This window comes from Pongo abelii, chromosome 11 (assembly GCF_028885655.2).
Source record: "Pongo abelii isolate AG06213 chromosome 11, NHGRI_mPonAbe1-v2.0_pri, whole genome shotgun sequence".
NCBI classification, from domain to species: Eukaryota; Metazoa; Chordata; class Mammalia; order Primates; family Hominidae; genus Pongo; species Pongo abelii.
The window spans coordinates 120,256,486-120,278,009 of record NC_071996.2 but is presented as its reverse complement, the minus strand read 5'-3'; the positions used below and the strand labels follow the sequence as shown (position 1 = coordinate 120,278,009).

General features: G+C 43.9%; 1 protein-coding gene and 2 long non-coding RNA genes across 18 annotated transcripts in view; 1 reads left to right on the top strand and 2 right to left on the bottom strand.

Moving 5' to 3' along the window:
* The window catches only part of LOC129058122 (uncharacterized), a 627,088-nt gene that overhangs the window by 457,865 nt on the left and 147,699 nt on the right, over positions 1-21,524 (bottom strand). The gene's annotated exons all lie outside the window — the stretch shown is intronic.
* Positions 55-21,084, bottom strand: LOC100936233 (uncharacterized). 16 transcript variants are annotated; one of them, XR_008522994.2, is made up of 10 exons: positions 15,351-15,601; positions 8,545-8,660; positions 7,868-8,103; positions 7,315-7,395; positions 6,315-6,771; positions 5,803-5,950; positions 4,966-5,270; positions 4,599-4,689; positions 1,032-4,490; positions 55-218 (listed from the first exon to the last, which is right to left on the bottom strand). It is a non-coding gene; the product is annotated as an uncharacterized LOC100936233 (long non-coding RNA). The 16 variants fall into 16 exon arrangements; XR_010136101.1 differs by lacking the exon at positions 15,351-15,601 and adding an exon at positions 13,481-14,118 and having other exon boundaries at positions 7,868-8,701; XR_008522997.1 differs by lacking the exons at positions 4,599-4,689; positions 7,868-8,103 and adding an exon at positions 20,639-21,084 and having other exon boundaries at positions 5,803-6,771; positions 8,545-8,701; positions 13,481-18,605.
* TNP1 (transition protein 1) lies at positions 15,720-16,341 on the top strand. The gene is made up of 2 exons (XM_063713031.1): positions 15,720-15,903; positions 16,104-16,341. The coding sequence occupies exons 1-2, from the start codon at positions 15,765-15,767 to the stop codon at positions 16,130-16,132; spliced, it is 168 nt and encodes a 55-aa protein (XP_063569101.1). The 5' UTR covers positions 15,720-15,764; the 3' UTR covers positions 16,133-16,341.

Here is a 21,524-nt window from a genome sequence, read left to right as displayed (position 1 = left end):
ATAAGCTGTATCCTAAGAAAATATAAAAAATACACACAATACTGAATAAAGATGTAAATTTCCATAAACATTTTAATAAAAATAATTAGAACTGCAGTAAATATAAGATGTTGGTTCATAGATTATATAAAACAAAATGATAGAATATTATGTAGTCATACACATACATACAACGATGTTAGCATGATGCATTTTCTGTCTCCGTTTTGGCTGAGGCCCTAAAAAAGCAGAGAATAATATATCAGGGACCAAGTATTCCTACCTATCAAAGGTGCTAGGCAGCCCAGGAAGGGGGCAGTTAACATTCCCAGAGGAAATCTTCAACTAGTAGAGGATGGAAATCCATTACATGTCCCAGCCTCCCAACATCTGGAGAGATAATTCCAAGGTGCATTCCACAGTTTCTTAGAGGGTCTCCAGCAGGATTTAACCCCAGTTGCTGATGACAATACTCAGCTCAGTAACATACTCTATTTTCTTCCTTCCCTGTCCCACGTGTTGTGTCCCCTCCCTTCTGCTTCCTAGAATCTACCTACCATTACAAAGCCCAGACTCAAGTTCTTATCTCAGGCTGTATTGGAAGATGAGATAAAATTAAGTTGCCCCCAAAACATAATACCAATAATATCAAAAACTCAGCAAGGGAATTATGGATTTTGGATACCAAAAACTCAGGAAGGGAATTATGTACAAAGAGCTCATTTCATCCCCCACCCAAAGCAAGAAAACACAAAATGAAAATGTGGCTCTCTGCTTCAAAGAAGGGAGGGGAAATATATTGAGAATATACACAAACTAATAATCCAGTGAGTTATCCTGCTCCAACATTATCATCTCATCACTGCCATTGTTATTGTCATCACCAACAATACAGGTAGAGGTCAGTCAGGGTCCCCGCCCTTCAGGGAATCACAAAACTGGAAAAAGATTCACAGGTCTAGGACCTGTTTAAGGCAATTCCTCTGCCTAACACAATGTTCTTGCTGTCCCAGCTATCGAGAAAGCTTTAGAGAACACAGTGTTATACGCACCAAAAAATAATGAGTGTCAGGGGCAGGAGGACTATAATGTGTTATGAGTCTTCTGTCCCAATTTGGAGCCCAAGTCACATCCAGACAGACAACTGATTCTCTTCTCTGTGGTTATAATTCCTTTAATTTCCTCATGGATTTCAAACTATTCTTCAGGAAAAAGAAGAGATTCTGAGGCTAGCAATGAGGTAGGCTTGATAATGTGTGGTCCCAGCGATCTGAATAAAGATCCAAAAAGAAGGTTGCCCTGTATACAATTCCAGATGCTTGTCCTTGGATCCCCTGCCTAGAATATCAAACTGTCCTCTTTACTGTTTGATAATTGTGGGCAAGAGAGCAATGGAACCAACAGAGTTGGTAGTGCTAGCTACCAAAAGTTTAGGACAGAGGTTACAAAATCAAATGTCTTCAGAGCTCAGGCAGGTAGTATAAAGTAAGGATTTGTGGAGATAGGCAAATTGACGTGTACGTGCCTCTTCCGAAAGATGCTTCTGAGCTCAAGCCGGTTAAAATCCAGTATTGATAGACATTGCACATTTTTAAGAGCAACCAAGAAGTCAAATATCTAGATTTTACATGAAAGCTCTTTTCCACGGTGGCAACTAATCCAAATGTTTTCTGCTCACTCCATATTGGCCTGCATAGGATGTCAAAGAAAACATATTTGTGGGCTGTTTTGGCTCTTGGGCCACCAATTTGGACATAAGTTATGAGAGTTATCTTCTGTTATTGGAGAATGTATTGAAAGTGCACCATAATGGGCAACTATAAAATTTTGAAAAGCAGAAAGACTAGAAAAAAGTGTTAGGTCATGAGCTGTAAGTGAGCAAGAGGGACTGTACTCAAATTCACAAACTTATGCTCTCTAATTTGGGACCAGTTTCAGCACCTGATATGATGAGGTATAAAGGATAATGGTGGCTGTAACATTATGACCCTTACTGCATCATACAAAGCCCTGACCCAATAGCTGCCTCCTCCTGTCACTGACTTAACTGCCTGAGTAGCATCTGGCTTAGGACTAGTGGTTCTGTCCCCTAGCCCTACTTCCCTATGCTTCTTAAAAGACCCTTTTACCAGAAATCTAAAATTACCAGTCCCATCAAGACAAGTATAAAGATAGCCTACTGCAGAAAGGCATCCAGAAAGAGGAAGAAGCCCCTGAGTAGAAGGAAGAAGCTACCACAAAGGGTGAATTAACCTCTTAGGAAAAGGAAGCATAATACTGACACTTAGATGAGACCCAAGGAAGGAGGATCTAACCTCCCAGGGGCTGGAGGAATATGAGGGTAGATAGAACCTTGCCGGCCAGCTCTACCTACCTCTTCCTTCGTGTGACTTTTTTGAAGGTATAATAGCACCACTCTGACTTGGGTCTTAACTCAAGCACATCCTAAGCTGTATGATCTTAAGCAGGTTAATCATTCCACCTGTTTCAATTATGAAATTGGGACCCTGATTACCTCGATGCTACAACTGAGATAAATGAAATAATGATTCCACAATCTCTAGTGCAGGGCCTGACAAACTGCAGTCTGCAGGCCAAATCCAGCAAAGTTAACAAGCCAGAGCCATTCACTTACTATGGCTGCTTTCACCTGCAAAGAATAAAACATCTGCTATCTGGCCCTATAACTCTGTAGGGGCTCTCTCAAGTGGCCCTATCACCTCGCATAACTCACAAAAGCTGCTGTAAGGTATAACTTGGGTCATGGTTACTTACCTCATACAAGACTTTCATCAATAAATATTGAATGCCCTAGACAGAAGATTCAAATGTTTCACATCCTGAAGTTCTCCACAATTATCAATTTCAAAATTTTCTTCTAAGTTTCAAGTTTGAACATGTGATAGATCTCCTGGCACTGTTAAATTTATTCTGGTTTTCTCCTGGACTATATGTCTTAGACTATATACACTATATGTACATTTCTTAGAGTACATGGACATGTGAATGGGACCTGGCACATGGGCATTATTCAATAGTAAAACATTTCCTATGTAAATGTAGCAAAAATAGTGAGGGTGGCGTGGAGGACTGCACCAGAATGACACAGGGAAGGCTATTGACCTCTTTGCCTTTGCCTTCTCCCTGAGATTATGCCAGTGTATGCACAACATTATTACAGCCTACTACTGCCAGACACACTTATAACCCATTAACTGTAGCCTGTTACTACCAGAGGTACCTGTAACCCGTTACCACGGCCTACTACCATAAGACATGCTTATATCCAATGATATAGCTATATTACTACAGCCTGCTACCACAAGAGCTACTTGTATTATTACTACATACACTACCTCAGGACACTCTGCTGTTGCACCCAGGAACACCTGCCATAACATCTTTAAGCAATAAATTGCCATCTCTCCACACCCCTACACTGAGTAAGACCAAATGTGACCACTGAAGAGCAAAAGCAATCATCAAAGAAACCCAAGAAGCTCATCAACATCTAGGAAATAGGACAAAACCCTGGGGCCCACCTAAGTCAGATGAACAATAAAAAGGCAGTTTCTGCATCTTTCATGTTCCAAAGGAAATAGAGAATTGAGTTTTGAGGCCCCAACCTTACAGATTAGCTTTGGTCTTGCTGGTAAATTGTTTTTAAAGATTGCATTTATGATTCTCGGGGGGGAGGCAAGCTGTGAGTAAGAGATGATTTGGTACCTTTACATAAGTTATACAAGGTTCAAGTTTAATTACACAAGGGATTCTATAAAGCTATAAGAATTATTTGATCCCAAATTGCCCAAACACTACATTATATCTAGAGTATACTACCAGGAGAAGCTCGAGGATGTTGTCCTTTAAAGAATTCCAAATGCACATATGCCTTTGTAAGTGTATGTTGTGTCTTTGCACTTCCTCACATTTACAATTCCTGGACTTCATGATGGATGACCTGGGCTTGTTTCTAGGAAAACAAGCATCTTCATTTCTGCTAACAAATGAATGAGAAGTGTGAGCTGATGGTGATCTGGTGGTTCACCTGGCTCAGCCTGCATTGGCCTTGTTTAGATGGTCTATCAAACCAAATAAGCCCTTATCATATCCAGAAAGCATCTCAATTTATCCCGAATTAAAGCCCAACCACAAACATCATAGTAAATCTTTCAAACAGGAAAAAAAGGGTAAACTACATATTTCCTCCTGACTCACATGGTTCTCCCTCTGCTTACAACACCCATCTGATTACATGAAGGGCTAGGGTACTAAGGTCACTCAACGTCACTCTTCAGCTAAACAGTAACACTCAAAAACACCTTTGTCAGAGAAAGAAGAGAAAGTTTATTTAGAGACACCGGCATGGAGAGGAATAATCAATGATGATTATGGTGGTCTTGGGCCTGCACCAAAAGCCCTTCTTTGTGCTGGCCGTGGGAGAACACATGGCACAGAAAAGCCCAGAATCAAGCAGCTTCTTCAACCAAAACATTGACATATTCTGCTGACTAAAGAGACAAATAAGAAAATTAAAGATGTGCACTCCAAAAACCCATGTGTTTTTCATATAGGGACCTTCCCAACTCAGTTTCCCAGAGATTCCATCAAATACAGACCTTCAAAGAGTTTGAGAGTCCCACCTCAAAGAGGTAGGTCCAGGGCTTGTGTGATCTCCCTTTACTGCATGGACAAGATTAGAAGGAGGTTCTACAGCACAAAGAAGACAAGCCATGAGCACAGAAAGCCTGGCTCTTCACAGGACTCGTGGGGAAGCAGGGAGAGAGGTGGGTGGTTGTTTTTTATTGGTGGGTGGGTGTCAGTGAGGGAAGGGATTGTTAGAGAAGTACTGGGGCCAGTCTTTAGAAGGTGATAGGCGATCTTTGCTTTTGACAGAGGCATGACAGTTTGGGAGATTGGCCAAGCATGGGTGACAGTTCCTCAGTCCTGAGAGTCCCCTCTGTAATCAGAAAATGTCATCAATACCTTGTCTTCCTGTTACTTTTCAGAGATAATTTCCTTTCTTTTTGCCTCTGTGGGGAATATTTCAGATGACATGCTGAACACCTGTAACTGCAGGACTTCACCATCTTCTTCTGTTCCTCAACTCTGGTCAGCACGAGGTTTTGGTTGAAACAGCAAGATCTGCCTGCTCCCACTGTTGTCCCTCTCTCCTACCCCAAGTCCATTTGTCCAAAGCAGTCCACCCATCATTCCCTTTAGATAGTGGCTTATGACATGGGCCCTCCTGGTAAAGGGACATGGTGATTGATGGTGCCTTGTCACAATGGCTGAAATTTAACATGAGAGCTTGGTTGAGTGGTTGGGGCAGTACTGAAATGTTGGATAAAATTAAGAAAATGCCTAGTAGGACTCCTTAAATCAGCTGGCTGCCTATGAGCCAGCCCGTAGCAACCCCCATGAATTACAGAAACCAAGCAAAATTCTCTATGCCTTTCAAACACAAGTCTAGCATTTTTAAAGCCTTTGTCTGCTAACACATTTAGGCATACATTCCTGGTTTCATTGCCTTACTTCTAGAAAGAGCTCTTTTGGGAGGATTTGAACAATGTACACTTTTTAAATGAATTTATTGAAGTATAATTGATATACAATAAACTGCACATATTTTAAGTGTACAATTTGATAAGTTTTGACCTAGGTATACACCCATAAACCATTACTACAAATCAAGATAATAAGTACTTTCTACTGTGCTCCCTTTGTAATCGTTCCCCCCTGCCCCTCCCCCAAGTTCTACTCTAAGTACCCAAAATGTAGAATTTAAAGCTCTAGTCCAGTTCATTTTTTGAATCTACTTACCCCTGCCTTATCCCCTAGAGCCCCACAGAAATGTAGCTTCAACTTCAAGAAGCTTGATATCTGGCCAGAGAAGCCATCTTCTATTGGTAGATATAAAATGTGACCAAATGAAGAAGTAACCATAGAGTATAGCACCTTTGTTTTCAGTCTTGAAGCACATATGGAAGTTTAATAGGTGAAGATGAAAAAAAACAGTACAAACCACTGAATTTCCTGTGAACACCTGTACTTTTTCTACTTTTTAAATAACCTAGTTTGATTAGAACAGAGGTTGCCTGAAGAAAATAATAAAGGACATGGCTAAAAAGCCAGGTTGGGGTTGGGGATGGGGATATGGAAATTGAAATGCTGTAGTCAAAATGTCTACATCTTGTTTCACTGGGCAGCAGTTTGCATGAAAAAAAAGACTCCAGCCACCTCCACAGTGATGTAGCCCAAAGGCTGATGAAGGGCTTCCACCTGGCATCATGGAAACATGGGCTTCATAAAGGGGTAAGAGCCCAACAACACACCTGGGCTTCAAGCCTAAGTAATGAAGCTCTGGGTGGTGCCAACCAGAAGGGTCAGGTTGGCAGGAAGGTCCCAAGAAATGTTGTCTCCTCTCTTCCTTAAAAGCCTGGTTTCAAACACACTTCCTGAACAAGGGCTGTAGTGATTCACCCACTTCAAGAAGGCCAACTTCATGTTGAGGTCATAGTAGGTGGAGGGGTGGAGGTGATCATCCAGGCATCCCCCAGTGTCCCTCTAATATCCCACCTCTAGCAGATGCCCAAGAGGCAGAGAATGCTACAGTTCTCTTGCCATTCTTTTAACATAAGACCTAAGATTTTAATCCTAGGTAGGGCAACAAAGGCAGAAAAGAAGAGAAAGAAAGAGAAGGAGGTGGAGTTGTATTTAAACTACATATGTGATGCTAAGCTTAATGTATTCTAACTCTTCTCTGATTGTCAGATGCTCTGTAGGAGTCACCTAAGGTAAGGACAGAGAAATGAGATGAGGTTCCTCAAGTGCTCACACAGTGCCTGATGCTTAGTAGGTCCCCTAAAAGTGCTCTGGCCACCTCAAGTGTCACAGCTTCCAGTTTTGCATGCCTTGCTTTCAACCCCATTCTTTCCTGAGTTTTCTTCTGTTGTCTTGGTTTCCTTGCCCCGCTCTCTCCTCTGAAACACCCAATGGCTAATAAATCTCATAACTTTGTCTCTAGAACATCTTACCTACCCCTGGAGATTCAACTACACAAAACTCTACCTTGCCAGTGCCCAAAACTACATCCCCAGGCTCAATTGCTCTTCTGAGCTACAGATGCCTCTATCCAATTTGTCTACAGGGCATCCTTGGGGATCTGTCTGGTAGACATTCAACCTATGCAAAACTAAAACCAGTTTTTTTCTGTTCACATCTATTTCCTGCTCTTGCATCTACTCAGCAGTCATTCACTATTCACTTAGGGCAGAAGTCTAGGATTAAAACTTTACCCCTCCATGTAAATAATGTCAGTATTTTATAACTCACCCCTTCTTCTCCAACTCCATTGCTGGCTTGGGTTAAATGGCTTAATATCACTAGAGAACTTGCCATATTGCAGGCACTTTCCTACAATAGATAACAAGTTAGAATTCAAGTCTTTTGTTGATATCTGTCTTTATGGTGAACATTAAGTCAAAGATATCACCCTCTGGGTAACTGACCGTCTTCCTCTGCATCCCTTCTGTGGCAGCAGTTAGAGCACATGCACTAAAATTAAGTAGATGTGGATCTAAATCCCAGCTCTACTGCTTAGTATTTGCACACTCTTGAGCTATTTCCTGAAGCTCTGAGCCAGTAAGGAGGTGATCTCCAACTGGGTGTTTAGTCTTCTCATTGGTAAGATAATAGGATTGCCATTAAGCCTGAGTCCTTCTCTCTTTAACTTACTGAAGATTTTTAAGGCTGGGAGAAATATAATGATTTGCCCACATTTAGTAAGTTGAGAAGCTTGGATCCAGAAAATCAGTCTGACTAAATATTGGAGGAAATCATCTCAGGTCCCCTGCTCAGCCCTTCTCTTGTAGATTGGTTCACTGACCTCATATGGACTTTGTGATATCCCAGAGAGAGGAAGACCAAGTCACAGTGGCCTAGATTCTCTGCAGCTGGGCTCCTTCTGTCTCAGAGCTGGGAATACAATCTTCAGGCAAATGACTGGAAAGCCCCCTTCAGGCCCCTAACATCTCCCAGCACTAAGTATGAGCACTAAGTGTGTGCATTCAGCCACACTAGGATACAGCAGAGCTGCATGTACCCCAGGACTCAGCCAGTTTCCTACAGGAGCATAGGAGAAAGTACCACTAAAGGAGAGCAAGGAGAAGGAAGAGGAAGAGGGCAGCGATTGGCAAGGCTTGAGAGTAAGAGTAGGAGGAGTGAAGACAGGAGTAGTACCAGCTATGGATGAAGGATGTGTGTGAGGAGGGGAGAGGGGAGATGGTCATGGAGCCAGTAATGAAGAGGCTAAGTCCAATTCTCAGGCAAATGGCACAGCCTCAGTATGAAGCAAGTCATTTGCAAGTATTCATGAATCTCCCATTATGAATAGGACATTTGACCAGCTTTCCTGGACTATAAAGGTGAACAAGATAGGGATTTTTCAATTTAGTTATCTGGTATTTGCCATAAGTAGTGTCTTAAGTGAGGCAGGAGAGACAGAGTGGGCTTCATAGTCATGGGACCTGTGCATCACAAACGGTCTTGTGCCCACTTACTTACCCACACTGATCCCAGACTTATGCTCTTCTGTCACCATCTTGAAATTCTTAATAATTTTTTAGCAAGAGGCTAGCATATTCATTTTGCATTGGACTTCACAAATTATGCAGCTGGTTCTGGGGAGACATAACTTTTTTTATCTGGAGCATGTGGAGTCCTAATAAACAACAACAAGGAAAGGGCGCAAGATGGGGGAGGGCCGGCCCCAGGTTGGAGGAGAACAATAAACAATTGTTCTGAGAAATGGCTAAACACAAACAACCTGTGGGCATAATGACCTCCTTCCCCACATAGACCCAGCAGCACAACCTCATTCTGCACATAAATCCTATAAAACTCCCCTCTAGCCCCTGCCTCTTTGTAGACAGCCCCTTCTCTGCTGTGCTGCCCATTGCTTTCTTGCAACATACCTTCATACTTTGTCTAATAAATCTGCCTTTCTTTACCTAGATTGTCTTGGTAAATTCCTTTACTGCCCACAACACGAGCCCCAGCTAGTCACATCCGCAAGAAAGCAGATGTCACAGGAAGTAGCAAGTAAGCTAGGCCAAACCAGAGCTAAAGAGGTAACAAAATCATAAGGGAAAATTTGGAAAATGTCAAGTTAGCCTTGTGTGCCCATCTGAAGAACTTCCTGAGGCTCTCATGCTCTAACCAGAGACTTTTAAACCTCAGTTTTGTCTTTCCTCTCTTGCAGCATGAAGAAAGTGCACTTTCACTGTTGCAGTAGTCTTAGAAAACAAATATTTCTGCATGGTGACACGGTTCTTACTAGAACCCCAGAACATCTCCATGGTATGACCTACCACATTTCCTCCCCACCAAAATAATAATGATAATAATAATAATAATAATAATAATAATAATAAAGGCTACCAAGTATCTGGAATTTCTTGCTCATTAAAATCTGATTACTACCACTCTCAAAAGCATCTGGGTGTTTCTTTGGTCCTTACTAAAAACAAAGGCTTTGCTTTGAACATTTCTCCAGGCAAGTCCCATCTGCTCCCCCAGAACAAGAATGTAATGAAGAAGGAAGTGTTACTAAACCTTTGTGCTTCGGACCACAGAACTTTAGAATTAGAAAAAGCAGCAAAAGATCTACTTTTTTCTTTTTATTTAGTATAAATACAACTAAATCTACTTTTTGAGATCCCCAAATATGAGAATTCTGCCCCAAAGAACAATGCGGAAACCTGACAGCGACACTGTCAAGCAAACCTTCATTGCCAGCTCTGTCTCTCAAGAGTTTCAGGACATGTAGTAAAATTATGTTTTGAATCTGCCTGTTCTTTTCCCTCAATCACCACTAAGACTAGGAAGTAGAGGCTTGGCAAGCCAAGTCAAAGAGGCAGGGCTGATTATGATGCTCTCTCTTGGCCCAGCCTTGGTCAGTAGAGTTAGTCAGATCTCCTGTATCCAATGCACTCTACCAGCCTGATGGTCACAATGCTATGAAATCATCAATTATGAAGCCATTGACCTTCAGGTGTGGCAACCTCAGCCTGTCTCTGTGGTCCTTTTCCACTCTTGATGGCAACTCTTTCCCCCATTTCAAACGGTCAGGTGCCCTAAAACTCAGTGAACTGATGGCCCTTGGCAGGTGGGATGATTTTAAGAGGGCCAAGGCCCCTGCACATGGCTCTTAGCACACAAGAGGAGAAAAGAAAAGCAGACCAAATGCACAGAAAATAAAAAGAGGCCAGAAATTATAATTGTGGTGCATTATTGTTTAGTGGCACAAAGCCTGGACTGGAGATTAAGAGATCTAGGTTTGAGATCTCACTTTGCCTATGATTTGTGACTTTGTCTGTTACCCTTCATCTCAAGGCCTATTTATTATAAAATTGTTCTCTAGCAATGCTCCAACTCAAAGTTCCTTACTCCCATTGGTGGATGGATTAAAACATATTATTCTTGACAACATGAGGCCAAATGATTTTAATATGTGTGATATTGTACCATAACACCCTTTTCTAACACCCTGGGATGCAGCCCTACTTTTATCTTAACAGCTGAATGGAACTATATTTCCAGTGTATTCTGGAAAAGGACATCTTTTTTGTTACTATGTTATAGATGGGGATAAAGGAAGGCAGAAAAGTGGCTAGTGGTCAATGTGAAAACTTTATTTAGAACCCTCTGAAGCACACAATTTGAATTTTCTTTATGCACCATTATACCATGTAGTTTTATTGTTAGTGAGACTTGGAAAGACAAAAGGAACAGAAATAGTCAATTTTCAGAAGTCCGAAAATAATTAAAAGCAAACGAAAGTTTGAGTGCTCTCAAAATGAGAACTTGAAAGTTGTCCAGAGGTCCTCCAAATTCATGCCCTGCCTCTAAGAAGGACTACTTTTTTCCAGTTCTCCCTCTTTAATATTAGGTTCCTTCACTGTGATCATAGCAGGCATGCATGAAAGAAAAGGCTAATAGAGTGGAGACTCAAGGACAGGTTTGTTTTTAAGTTGAATAGGGAAGGCACTGTGGTGCAGCAGGCAGTCCTTGGCCTGGGGTCGGCAAACTTGTCGCTATCCTGGCTCTTCCACTGCCCAGGTGTGGCCCCTGAGATAAGCCTCTTGGCTCCCAAAGGAGCAGGACAAAGAACACCTTAAGAGCCTCCCATGACCACTGCTTTTGTGATAAATCTCCCACTTTAAGCACCCCAATCTCTCTCCCCCTGAAAAAAACAGAAATTGTTTACTGAAAAACAATTTGAGAATGCAGCAGAAAGAATAGGAGAGAAGCCTGACGGAAAAATGGGAAAGAACACCACCAAATCTTCAGGCAGACTCCAGGCCATCCTCAGAACCAGGATGCTCCATGTACCTCCAGAACTGGATGAAAAAAGACGAATGGAGTTAAGATCCTTCCTCCCTTTTGCTCTGCAAACCACCCCTTGGCCTTGGTCTCTGGCATCTTCTTATTCCCAACTGAAGACAGTGAATGTGTTCTGAGTTCAGAGAGCTCTGCCCCTTGGTGAGGCACCTCTCTCAGCCACTTTCCCCTCCTCCAGCCTGTCCCCAAGCCCCTTTGGCCTGTTTGAACAGCAGCAGCAACAACAGTAGAGAAGACAGGGTGTGCATGTGAACAGGGTAAAAGGTCCCCACTTCCCAGCCGAGGTCAACATCTGGAGAGACTTAGATTTCAGAGAGGGATTCAGACTGAGTCATCGACATGTGTAAGGACTGTCAGCAACTTTTCCATGTTCCCTCTTCATAAGCCCCAAGTCTCAGCCTGCTGGGAAGATCCAGCTCTATGAAGGCATCCACAGGACTCCCCGGGAAAATTAATGGAGTGAGTTTGAATTGGAGAGCTGACATGGAATCTAGAGATCTGACTTCCAAAATAGTGACACTCTAAGGCTACCCTTCCTAGCCTAGGAAAGGGACCAGTGAGAGCACTGGCCTCCAAGCCCTTTCCTGCACTGCAACCCTAGCTACCCGTCTAGGAGATACAGACACCATCCTGTCCATTTACCATTCTCCAGGCAAGACCTCACTGAGCCCCAAGAAAAGAAAAGGCTGATAGTGTCTCTTCTCAAAAGGCCAGGAATTTAGTTCTCTCTCTTTCTGTGCCAAAAATGTTCAGAACATAGTCATTTCGTTTCATCAAGGGAAAAAAAAGCTGAGTCCCACCAGGGAAGCTAAGGTGTAAAGGGAACAGGTTTATGGGGCTGTCCCTGTTAGTCCTATGCTGAGTTATTTGAAGTCACTCATATGTCCTCTTTGTGCAAAGATAGCAGAAAAAAACAAAACGGTGAGACAGTGAGCAGACTGGATTAACAGATGATTCTCAAGGAAAGGCCTCATCCTGGACCTGCTAAAGGTTAGAAGTAGCTCACTAGGCTCTATCTAAATTGCTGCTAGCTTGAGCAACACTGGGGCAGAAATGGAAAGAGAAACAGAGACAGGCAGCAGAGACCAACTCTCAGCCCTGTTCCATCCTCACTCCAGGAGGTCCGATACAGGAGCCAACCCAAACACACCCCACGCCCCACCCTTGAGTGGCCTGTGAATCGCCTTCCCTGTCCCCCACTGGGTTTTCTGCTGCTCAAGTTTCTCAGCATGGGTGTCTGGAACCAGAACTGCTCCTCAACTCTAGGCAAAGGGGACTTTTTTGTTTGTTTCTTCATCAGTTCCCAAGTCTGCCTGCCTTCTTCCCTGTGATCTCAGCTTCTCCTTGGCAGAGCAGGTCTTTTGGGGGTGGGAGGGATTGGGGAGAGAAATAGTATCCAGCCTTCAGGACCATCCAGACAAATGCCTCTCAAACCAAAGAGGACAGTTCCTCTGTAAACATTTTAGCCAATGGTTTCAGGCATGAGAGGTGGACACAGAGCACCAGAGGACCTGTTGTGAGGACAATGTCTTCTCTCTTCTCTGCCTTAAAATGGCCCCACTTGTGCAAAGTCACTGTGATTGTGTTGAACTGTCTGTCCTCATAATATACCAAAGCAGCTAGACTGAACAAATATTTACTGACCACCTAGTGTGGGCCATGCTAGTACCTGCGGAAAATGCAGTAGAAATAAAAGGTACAGTCCCTAACGAGAAGGAGGCTATCGCCAAAGTCAGATCATTTCAGAGATCACCTAGCCCAATCTGCTTATTTTTAGAATAAGGGAGCTAACGTCCAGAGAAGTCCAGTCAGGACCAGAATGAAGACACACTGCCTTCTGTTGAAACCAGTCTAACACACATGGCTGGCAATGCAGGCATAAAACATGATTTCACACAATTAGGGTTGGTTGTCTAGACTTTAAAGCCAATATTATACAGACAATAAACTTTGAAGAAGTTTCAAAGGACAGTGAAAATTTGGTAAGTTGGGAAGTCTTCCTTAGAGATGTGGGGCAAAATGGGAAGGAACAGGATAGTTAGAAAAATAAAAGAAGGACTTTTTATTCATTGACCAAATGTATTTCACAAATACTTACTGAGCTTCTATTCTGTGGCAGGACTGATTAACTCCCAGGGAATATTCAGTAGTGAGCCCAATTTCTCAATTCCTGCTTTCACAGACATCCTTGCTTTCATGGGGGCATGTTTGTAGGAGAAACAAACAGCCTTGAGTGGACGCCGAAGGTCTGGCGTACCAACAAGCAAGCCAGCAGTCTGTTTTATAGAACTTCTTCTTCGTGTGAATAAAAGTCACCAACAAGTCACCAACAGAAGGTCTCCAGAGAGACCCGCCCAGAAGCAGGAAAATGGAAAGTGTCACATATGGTGGCTATTCAAGGAATCTGGGTTTCAAAACTCAATTTGCCGTCTATAGATATCAGAAAACCAGGGAGTGGGGCTTGAACTACATTCGCTCTTCTATTCAACCAACTTTTGCTAAGGATCTCCTGCACACAAGATGCTCAGTTCCTGAATGAGGATAATGGCAGTGGAGAGAGAAGGAGGGACAAATGGAAGAAATAGCAAACAAGTTCTATAGAAATCCGAATGAGGCGGGCACAGTGGCTCACGTTTGTAATCCCAGCACTCTGGGAGGCCAAGGTGGGCAGATCACCTGAGATCAGGAGTTCAAGACTAGCCTGGCCAACATGGCGAAACCCTGTCTGTACTAAAAATACAGAAATTAGCTGGGCTTGGTGGCACACGCCTGTAATCCCAGCTAGTCAGGAGGCTGAGGCAGGAGAATTGCTGGAACACAGGAGGTGGATGTTGCAGTAAGCCGAGATTGCGCCACTGCACTCCAGCCTGAGCAAAAGAGCAAGACTTGGTCTTAAAAAGAAAAAGAAAAAGAAATATTTTCAAAAGCAAAGCATTTACTATGAGGTATAATGGAGGAAAAAGGAAAGGCTGGATGACTTATACACCAATAATCATTCAATATATCTATTTGTAAGTGTCAAAGGCACTTCAAAGCCGGTATGTTTTATACCAAGTACATGATCATCACTCTCCCCATGTCTGGCCTTTATCCCCATGAATGGCACCAGCATCCAGATAACTGCATTATACAGAAACAAAAGCCACACCCTTGACACCATCTGCTTTCACCTCCCAAATTCAATCCATCACCAAGCCTTGGTCTCTTGTCTACTTTAGATCTCAATCAACACCTTTCCTGGCCAGACCTAAACCATCATCAAATCTTTCTCTCTACTGAACCATTGATGTTGACAGTAGCATCTCCCTTTACACAGCTCCTCCAGTCAATACATCACCCACTTGGCACCCTCTAATCTCACATGACATCCTCTTAACATTTTTAAAGGCTTCCCAATGTACTTGATCATGGTTTGATCTCTGTCTCTCCCTCCAGCCTCATCCTGTACCATGTAGGGAGTTTCCCTCTGCCCTTCTCCAGCCAAAATGACTCCCTAAGTACTCATTCACTGATTTATGTAGACATCTGATGAATGGCTTTCTCCCCAGTGGGCTGAGAGTTCCATGAGCACAGTATCTACATGTTTTTATCCTCCACTAATTTTCTACCACCTAAATGTATGGCATATGCTATGTGATCAATATCTGTGACTGAATTTTAAAAAATGATTAGGTTAATTGTTCTGAACCAGAGTCGTTTTTCCCTCACTTCCCCAGCCTCCCAAAGAAACAGGTGGCAATGTTTGGGAATATTTTGGGTTGTCATAGCTGCCAGGCTTCACTGGTGTCCAGTGGATAATGGCCAGGGATGTTGCCAAACATCCTAGGATGCACAAGACAGCCCACCGAAAGTTACCCTGCCCATCGTGCCAACAGTGCCAAGACTGAGAAATCCTGACCTAGATGAAAAAGAAGGAATATTTCTCTTTTGATCATACTGAATTGGGTTCTGTAGAGTCAAGTCCTTACAGAAATAAATGTATTATCTCCGGATGCTGTGAGAGACTTAAACAGTCACGCGTACACACACACTCAATGACTGTTACATTTCCTACAGGCAGGAGAAGCATATTTGAATGGTCTCTTGTACTCATCTGATGCCTGGCACAGGGCTGGGATTCAGTTTCTCAATAACACCTCTCTGGGAAAGCCTCATTTAACATAAAAAGGACCTCAAAACTGAGGGCAGCCCTTGAGCTGCACGAAAAGGACCACCTTATTTCACATATATGACCAAAGTGCAGCAAAGGTGAGTGACAGCACAATAGAGTCCCGCCCACCTGCTGAGCCATGCCCCTTCCCTGTCACAATGGCCAAGGCCTTAAATACCCAGACTCCTGGCCCCCAGGCCTTGCAAAGCCCCTCATTTTGGCAGAACTTACCATGTCGACCAGCCGCAAATTAAAGAGTCATGGCATGAGGAGGAGCAAGAGCCGATCTCCTCACAAGGGAGTCAAGAGAGGTGGCAGCAAAAGAAAATACCGTAAGGGCAACCTGAAAAGTAGGAAACGGGGCGATGACGGTGAGTGAGGGATGGGGAGGAGACTGCCAAACTTAGGCACACATTGCTGCCAGACCCTCCCTCTTGGGGGCAGCCCTCACAGGACCCTGAAATCTTGGCCTGAGATTATTTCCAATAACTAAATGCAGATTTGAGCAATAAGAATATTGATGGGAATGTTCTAACTCGTGTCTCTGTTGCAAACCTGTCCTTTCCCACAGCCAGTCGCAATTACCGCTCCCACTTGTGAGCCCCCAGCGGGCTCTGCCCTGGTGCGCTTCACACAGCACCAAGCAGCAACAAGAACAGCAGAAGGGGAACTGCCAAGGAGACCTGATGTTAGATCAAAGCCAGAGAGGAGCCTATGGAATGTGGATCAAATGCCAGTTGTGACGAAATGAGGAATGTATATGTTGGCTGTTTTTCCCCAACATCTCAATAAAACCTTGAAAGCAGAAATGTTTACTTTGATCTTTTGGTTGGAAAGACTTGAGTTCCTGAGCTAGGTGGGTTTGGGGAAGAATTGGCCAGCATAAAACCATTAAATGTGACTTGGAAAATGTCAAAAGTAATTTGTCCTCCAATTCCCTCCCACGGTGGTCCTACTCTGGCCACACACTATTGCCGTATTTGTCTTCATCCCAGTGTGCTGTCTCTCTCCCCAACATGGAAAGGGAGAAGAGATAAAAAAGGGAGAAATGCATTCATCAGCATAAACCAAAGGATTCAAGCTAAACCAAAGGATGCAAGCTGTTTTTGTCAGAGTTTATAGCATAGAGGTGTTGAAAGCTAAACTAAATCTAAAGACTTGGCCCGGAGATAGAGATCACCTGGAGGAGCTCTTAGACGCTCTTAATTCATTGATCATATGGGCAGGATTAGCAGGCTAAGAGATGGGAACAACTTCTGAACAGAGACCAACATGTTCTTTGTAAAGGATCCTATTAGTAACAATGGAAGTGATGAGAGTTTAGATTTCTTTAGGTTATTTTGGTAGCTATGTTGGGCTTGAGGTGGGCAAGACTGAAGGGTGGGATATTGCCTCGTAGCATGTCATAAGCCTTAGTCCAGTGTGCCTGGAAGTAGGAATTGTCTCAATCTGGGTAGGCCTTATTGATCATTTGACAGAGAACTGACTTTAGGGATAGAGCTGGTTCTGCTCATTTAGGAAATTCCTAAGCCCTCACTTTACCTTGTCCCTGAGTTGTAACACAATTTATGATGTCTCTGGTCAAGGATATGACATTCATCCACTCAGAGGTGGATCATATTTTTCTTGTGTTTCTTGTTCCCTCAGAGGTAGCTCCAGGGTAGAAATGAGACTCATATTTAAACTCAAAAACCAACCACCCACATGGTTTCTGGGGAAGTAACCAGGAAAGGGTATAAGCAGGAATGAGGGGGCATGAGGTTAGACACGAAGTTTCCAGCAGTCAGGGGTGTGAGACATGGGAAGAGGACACTATTAAGTCTGAGCCTCATGCAAATGTGTGGGTACCAGGATGTTAGTCCTATTAAGGGGTGGCAAGGGGTGTTCCTGTGGGTCAGAATGTAGAAATGCAATAAAAAAGCATGTTCATTTTTCAGGTAAGTTATTTCACTTGTTGAGGTAAAATATTTCAAGTCCTCACTCTTCCATAATCCTAAGAATGCACATGCTGATTCAGAGCTGTTTTCAAGTTCATGTGAAAAACATCTCTCCTTACCATCAGGCACACAGATACTTCAAATTTTCCATTGTCAGTTTCCCTTTTTGTCAAATAGGGATAGGGAAAATGCTTCATAACCCTCATCCTCCATTGTTATGTCTATTTTACCTCCTAAATGTGACTTTTGTTTGTCTTTGCTTCTCTAACCAAACTCAGATTAGTCTCAAATAATCCTATATGTGTTCGTAGTGTCACCGAACGAAGCCACCGAACGAAGCTCTAACTTCTTAGAAGTTTGCACACATATCTGATCTGGATTCCCTCCTTCAAATCTCTGAAAGAACTCATCAGCCATGGCTCTCACCCTGCTCTCATGCCCCCTGGGACTTCCTCTGCCTCTGTTTATACACTCTTTGCAAAACATGAAATCTATAAAATAAATCCAAAGAGTAAAAATTGTTTAATTATTTTAATGTGCTTTTGCTGCTCTTGCTGTAAATTCTTTTAAACTTAGCCTCATAGGTTGGGTTCTCAGGGAGTGGAGATGGAGTTTGAATGCAAGATGTTTATTAGAGGTCAGTACTTGAAGAGGGAGGCTGCAGGGTGGTACAGAAGAAGGAGCTGAACAAACCATCAGGCAGTATAGCCAGGCCTATACCATTTATACCCCACCTGGCTGGGCTGCGCCAGTAAGAAATGGCATTTCCCTGCTGAGGCAGACTCAGAAGGGAGCACCAGCTGGAGGTTCCTTGGTGGACCACACACCCGCAATCTGAGCAGCTCACCTCGGTGTCTATTACAATTGCTCTCTGGATGATCTGTATCTTTTCTCAGCCTCTGGTCCCCATCTTCCCCTTAAGCCTCTTCACAGCTTGCTGCCTTGCCACTTCCTGCTGTGACTGTGTGTCATGAGTCTTCAAATGCTCTTGTGCACAGCTTACTTCTTGTGGATTGCCAATTTGCACAAAGATGACCTCTCCCATAGGACAAAGTCAACAGTCAGGAACAAACTAGAATACTGTGATGCTGAGTGTGCAATATTTACTTCCCTCAGGAAACTTGTTACACAGATCCCTGCAGATGGTCCAAATGAAGACTTTGTCAAAGGGATTATTTACAGAGGAGAGACACCTAGAGCCTACCAATGGGGTCTTCAGACCCTTAGGACTGAGAAGGCAAAAGGGCAAAATAGCACGACAGGAGCCCATTGACAGCCAAAACTGTGTGTGGGAAGGAATGGTTGTGAATGGACCTCCTGGTAAAATCTGTACTAGGAGGATCGCAGCTGTTGTCAGGCTCAGACACAGGGAAGAAACATTCCATCATTTATCTAATCTCCTGCTGCTGCTCTCATTGGCGAAATTCAGAAGTCAGCAGACAAGAGACCCCAGGTGACACAGAGCACAAGGGCCAGCCCCCTGAGGCATCAAAGAGCAGAGAATGTTGGATAAAATCTCCAAAATCCAACAGTGATATCTGATACAACTTTGTAGACAAAATTCTTCTTTCCCTGGACTCCTTTGAAGTTTGCCATTTTATCAACCTGCTTATCTCCTCCCTCATGTTGTCACGGACCAAAGTCCCTTCAGAAGCAAATTGTAGAGAGATAGAGTGAGGAGAGAGACTCAGAACAGTTACACAGGGCTCCCGAACCCTCACCTTAAAAAGCTTGTTTTCATGTTATTTGCATGACAGTATTATCCCCAAACAAATACAATGCAATGCAGTGTTCTAATGCAGTGTTATATCTTCACAATACTCTAAACACTGAAGCAATCTAATTAATCATCAGGACAGGCATGTGGTGAACAGCCCAAGACTAGCCACGGCAGACAGATCCTCGCCTGGTGACTTCAGCCTCTGCCCTCTTAGACAGGTTGTGAAGGAATGGTAGCCGCCCGGAAAACTCTGCTTTGCACTAGGAACATTTTCCAGACCCACATATTGGAAATTTTTCAACACTGGCATTGATGTAGTCTCTGTACCCCAGGAATATTCATTCTGTCCCTCTGTTTACAGTTCCCGTAGGCCCAGCACCTACAAGGCACGTGTAGGGGTCTTTGACCATGGGGACACTCTTTCAGAAAACCCAAAGGCCTCACCCCCTGTGTGCTTTATCACCATCTCCCTAACCAAGGAGGACTTTGTTTCCCTCCCCAGTTTTCTCCAGAACGCTATGTCCTAAAGTCATCACTTGTTTGGACTTTTGGAAAAGTGAAAAATCAAAAAAAAAAAAAAAAAAAAAAAAAAAAGAAGGATCCTGGCCACAGGCCCTTTTGGGTCACCTTGACCTTCATGTGAGCTGACTTGGATATGGGGCCTCTGCCCCACTGGCCTCAGAGCCCGATGGGAGTGGCGAAGCCCAGGGGACCCACGTGTGGGTGGAGAAAACCCCAAGGAGCTGTGGAGAACGCAGCCAACTCCCACCTTTCACCCAGCCTCCTCCAGATGACCCTTGGGTGGGACCTGCATCTGTGCAGCTGCAGGCAAACAGGAAGTTCTGGAGAAACGCTCAGGGCTATGTTTAGGAGGTGAAGGCCCAGAAATGGCAGCAGGGAGGAGACTTTGTGTTCTGGGGGTAGCTGGTGCAAGCCAGACATGGCCTGGGGCTTGGCTGTTGGGGTCACCCAAAGGTTCTGTCATTTGAAACAAGAGAACAGAAGCAGCCTGAAAACTCTCTCACTTTCTGGCTTTGCAATCTGAGTACTCACTTCCAGGCCTATGCTGGGAGAAGAACCCAAACAGGGAAGGGTCTTAATTCCTGACCTCTAGGAGCAATGGGCCTTAGTTCCAGGTTGATCTGCCTCACTGGGCTGTACACGAGGAAGCTGGCTATTTCAACAAAGCCTGCCTCTCCTCATGGCTGGCCCCACCAAGCCTCTCTCCATTCTCTCCCCAATCCCTCCCATGGCACTCCAAACATGAGCTTTCTCCTGCAGCTGAGCCTTCCAGCCATTCCTGAGCTCAGTGTTCCAGAAGTAGTTAGCATCATAGTACAAGAGGGTGGAGAATCAAAACCCAGGGGCCCGACTCCTTCTGAGCCAACTCCTCTGGCTTTGTGACTTCAATTGACCTATTAGTCCTGCCTCATTTTAAGCTTTGCACACCTCCTCTCCTGCAACTGGGGCCATTTCATCTCTTTCAATGGCCTGGCATCATCATCGCTGTAAGCAGGCCTGACCTCAGGCAGAAGGGAGAGAGGCAGCATGACATAGGATGAAGCAGAAAGGCACTGGGGTGCGTGGGCCGGCATCTGAATGCCCACTCTCTAGCTGTGTGATCTTTGGTGAATTTTATAACCTCCATTAACTTCATCTTCCTTATCTGTAGGATGCCAGTCATAAAATCTACCTCTCAGGTGGCTTGTAAGAATCTAAAATGCTGTAAATTATAGGCCCTGAGTACATTGCATAACCCCTCATTTCTCTGTCTGGACTGGTCTTTTAGGGACCATTGTGCCTGTCTGATCTTGACTCATGACTGCTTCCCAGACCTTAGTCTCAGGATGCCACACCAGAAGAGGTGGACCCCACACTTGAAGACAGATGTCCCTGGCGGTGCCTGCCTGCTCTGCAAAGAGCTAGTCCCAGGCTCCCATTGTGACCTAGCACCTCAACCTCTCCTGACCCTTTTGCCTGGGCCAGATCCTGAGATCGGAGAGTACCTGCATCTCCCTGGGGCTTGCTTTCCTCTCCCATAAAATTTAGGAGTTGGGGATGATCTTATCCCTCTACCTAGACTGTAGACTCCTGGGAGCAGGAGGCAAGGCACTCACAAGCGAGGGCATCAGAGTGACATCAAGACACAAACAGCCATGGAATCTTGGGAACAGATCAATGAGTCCACCTCTTAAAATATTGTAAAAAATAAAATCTGAGTACGAATGTTGGTGAAAAGGACCAAGGATGGATCAATAAACTCACCAATTAGCACCATACTTATTTTTTTCCATTAGCACTGGCAAGTATCTTTAAAATTAATTAGGTATGAAGT

What these genes read in the sequence shown, in the direction of transcription:
- TNP1 (XM_063713031.1), top strand. Translation starts at nt 15,765, where the DNA reads ATGTCGACCAGCCGCAAATTAAAGAGTCATGGCATGAGGAGGAGCAAG. An exon ending in TAGGAAACGGGGCGATGACG is followed by an intron (nt 15,904 to 16,103) that starts GTGAGTGAGGGA and finishes CCTTTCCCACAG; the next exon opens with CCAGTCGCAATTACCGCTCC.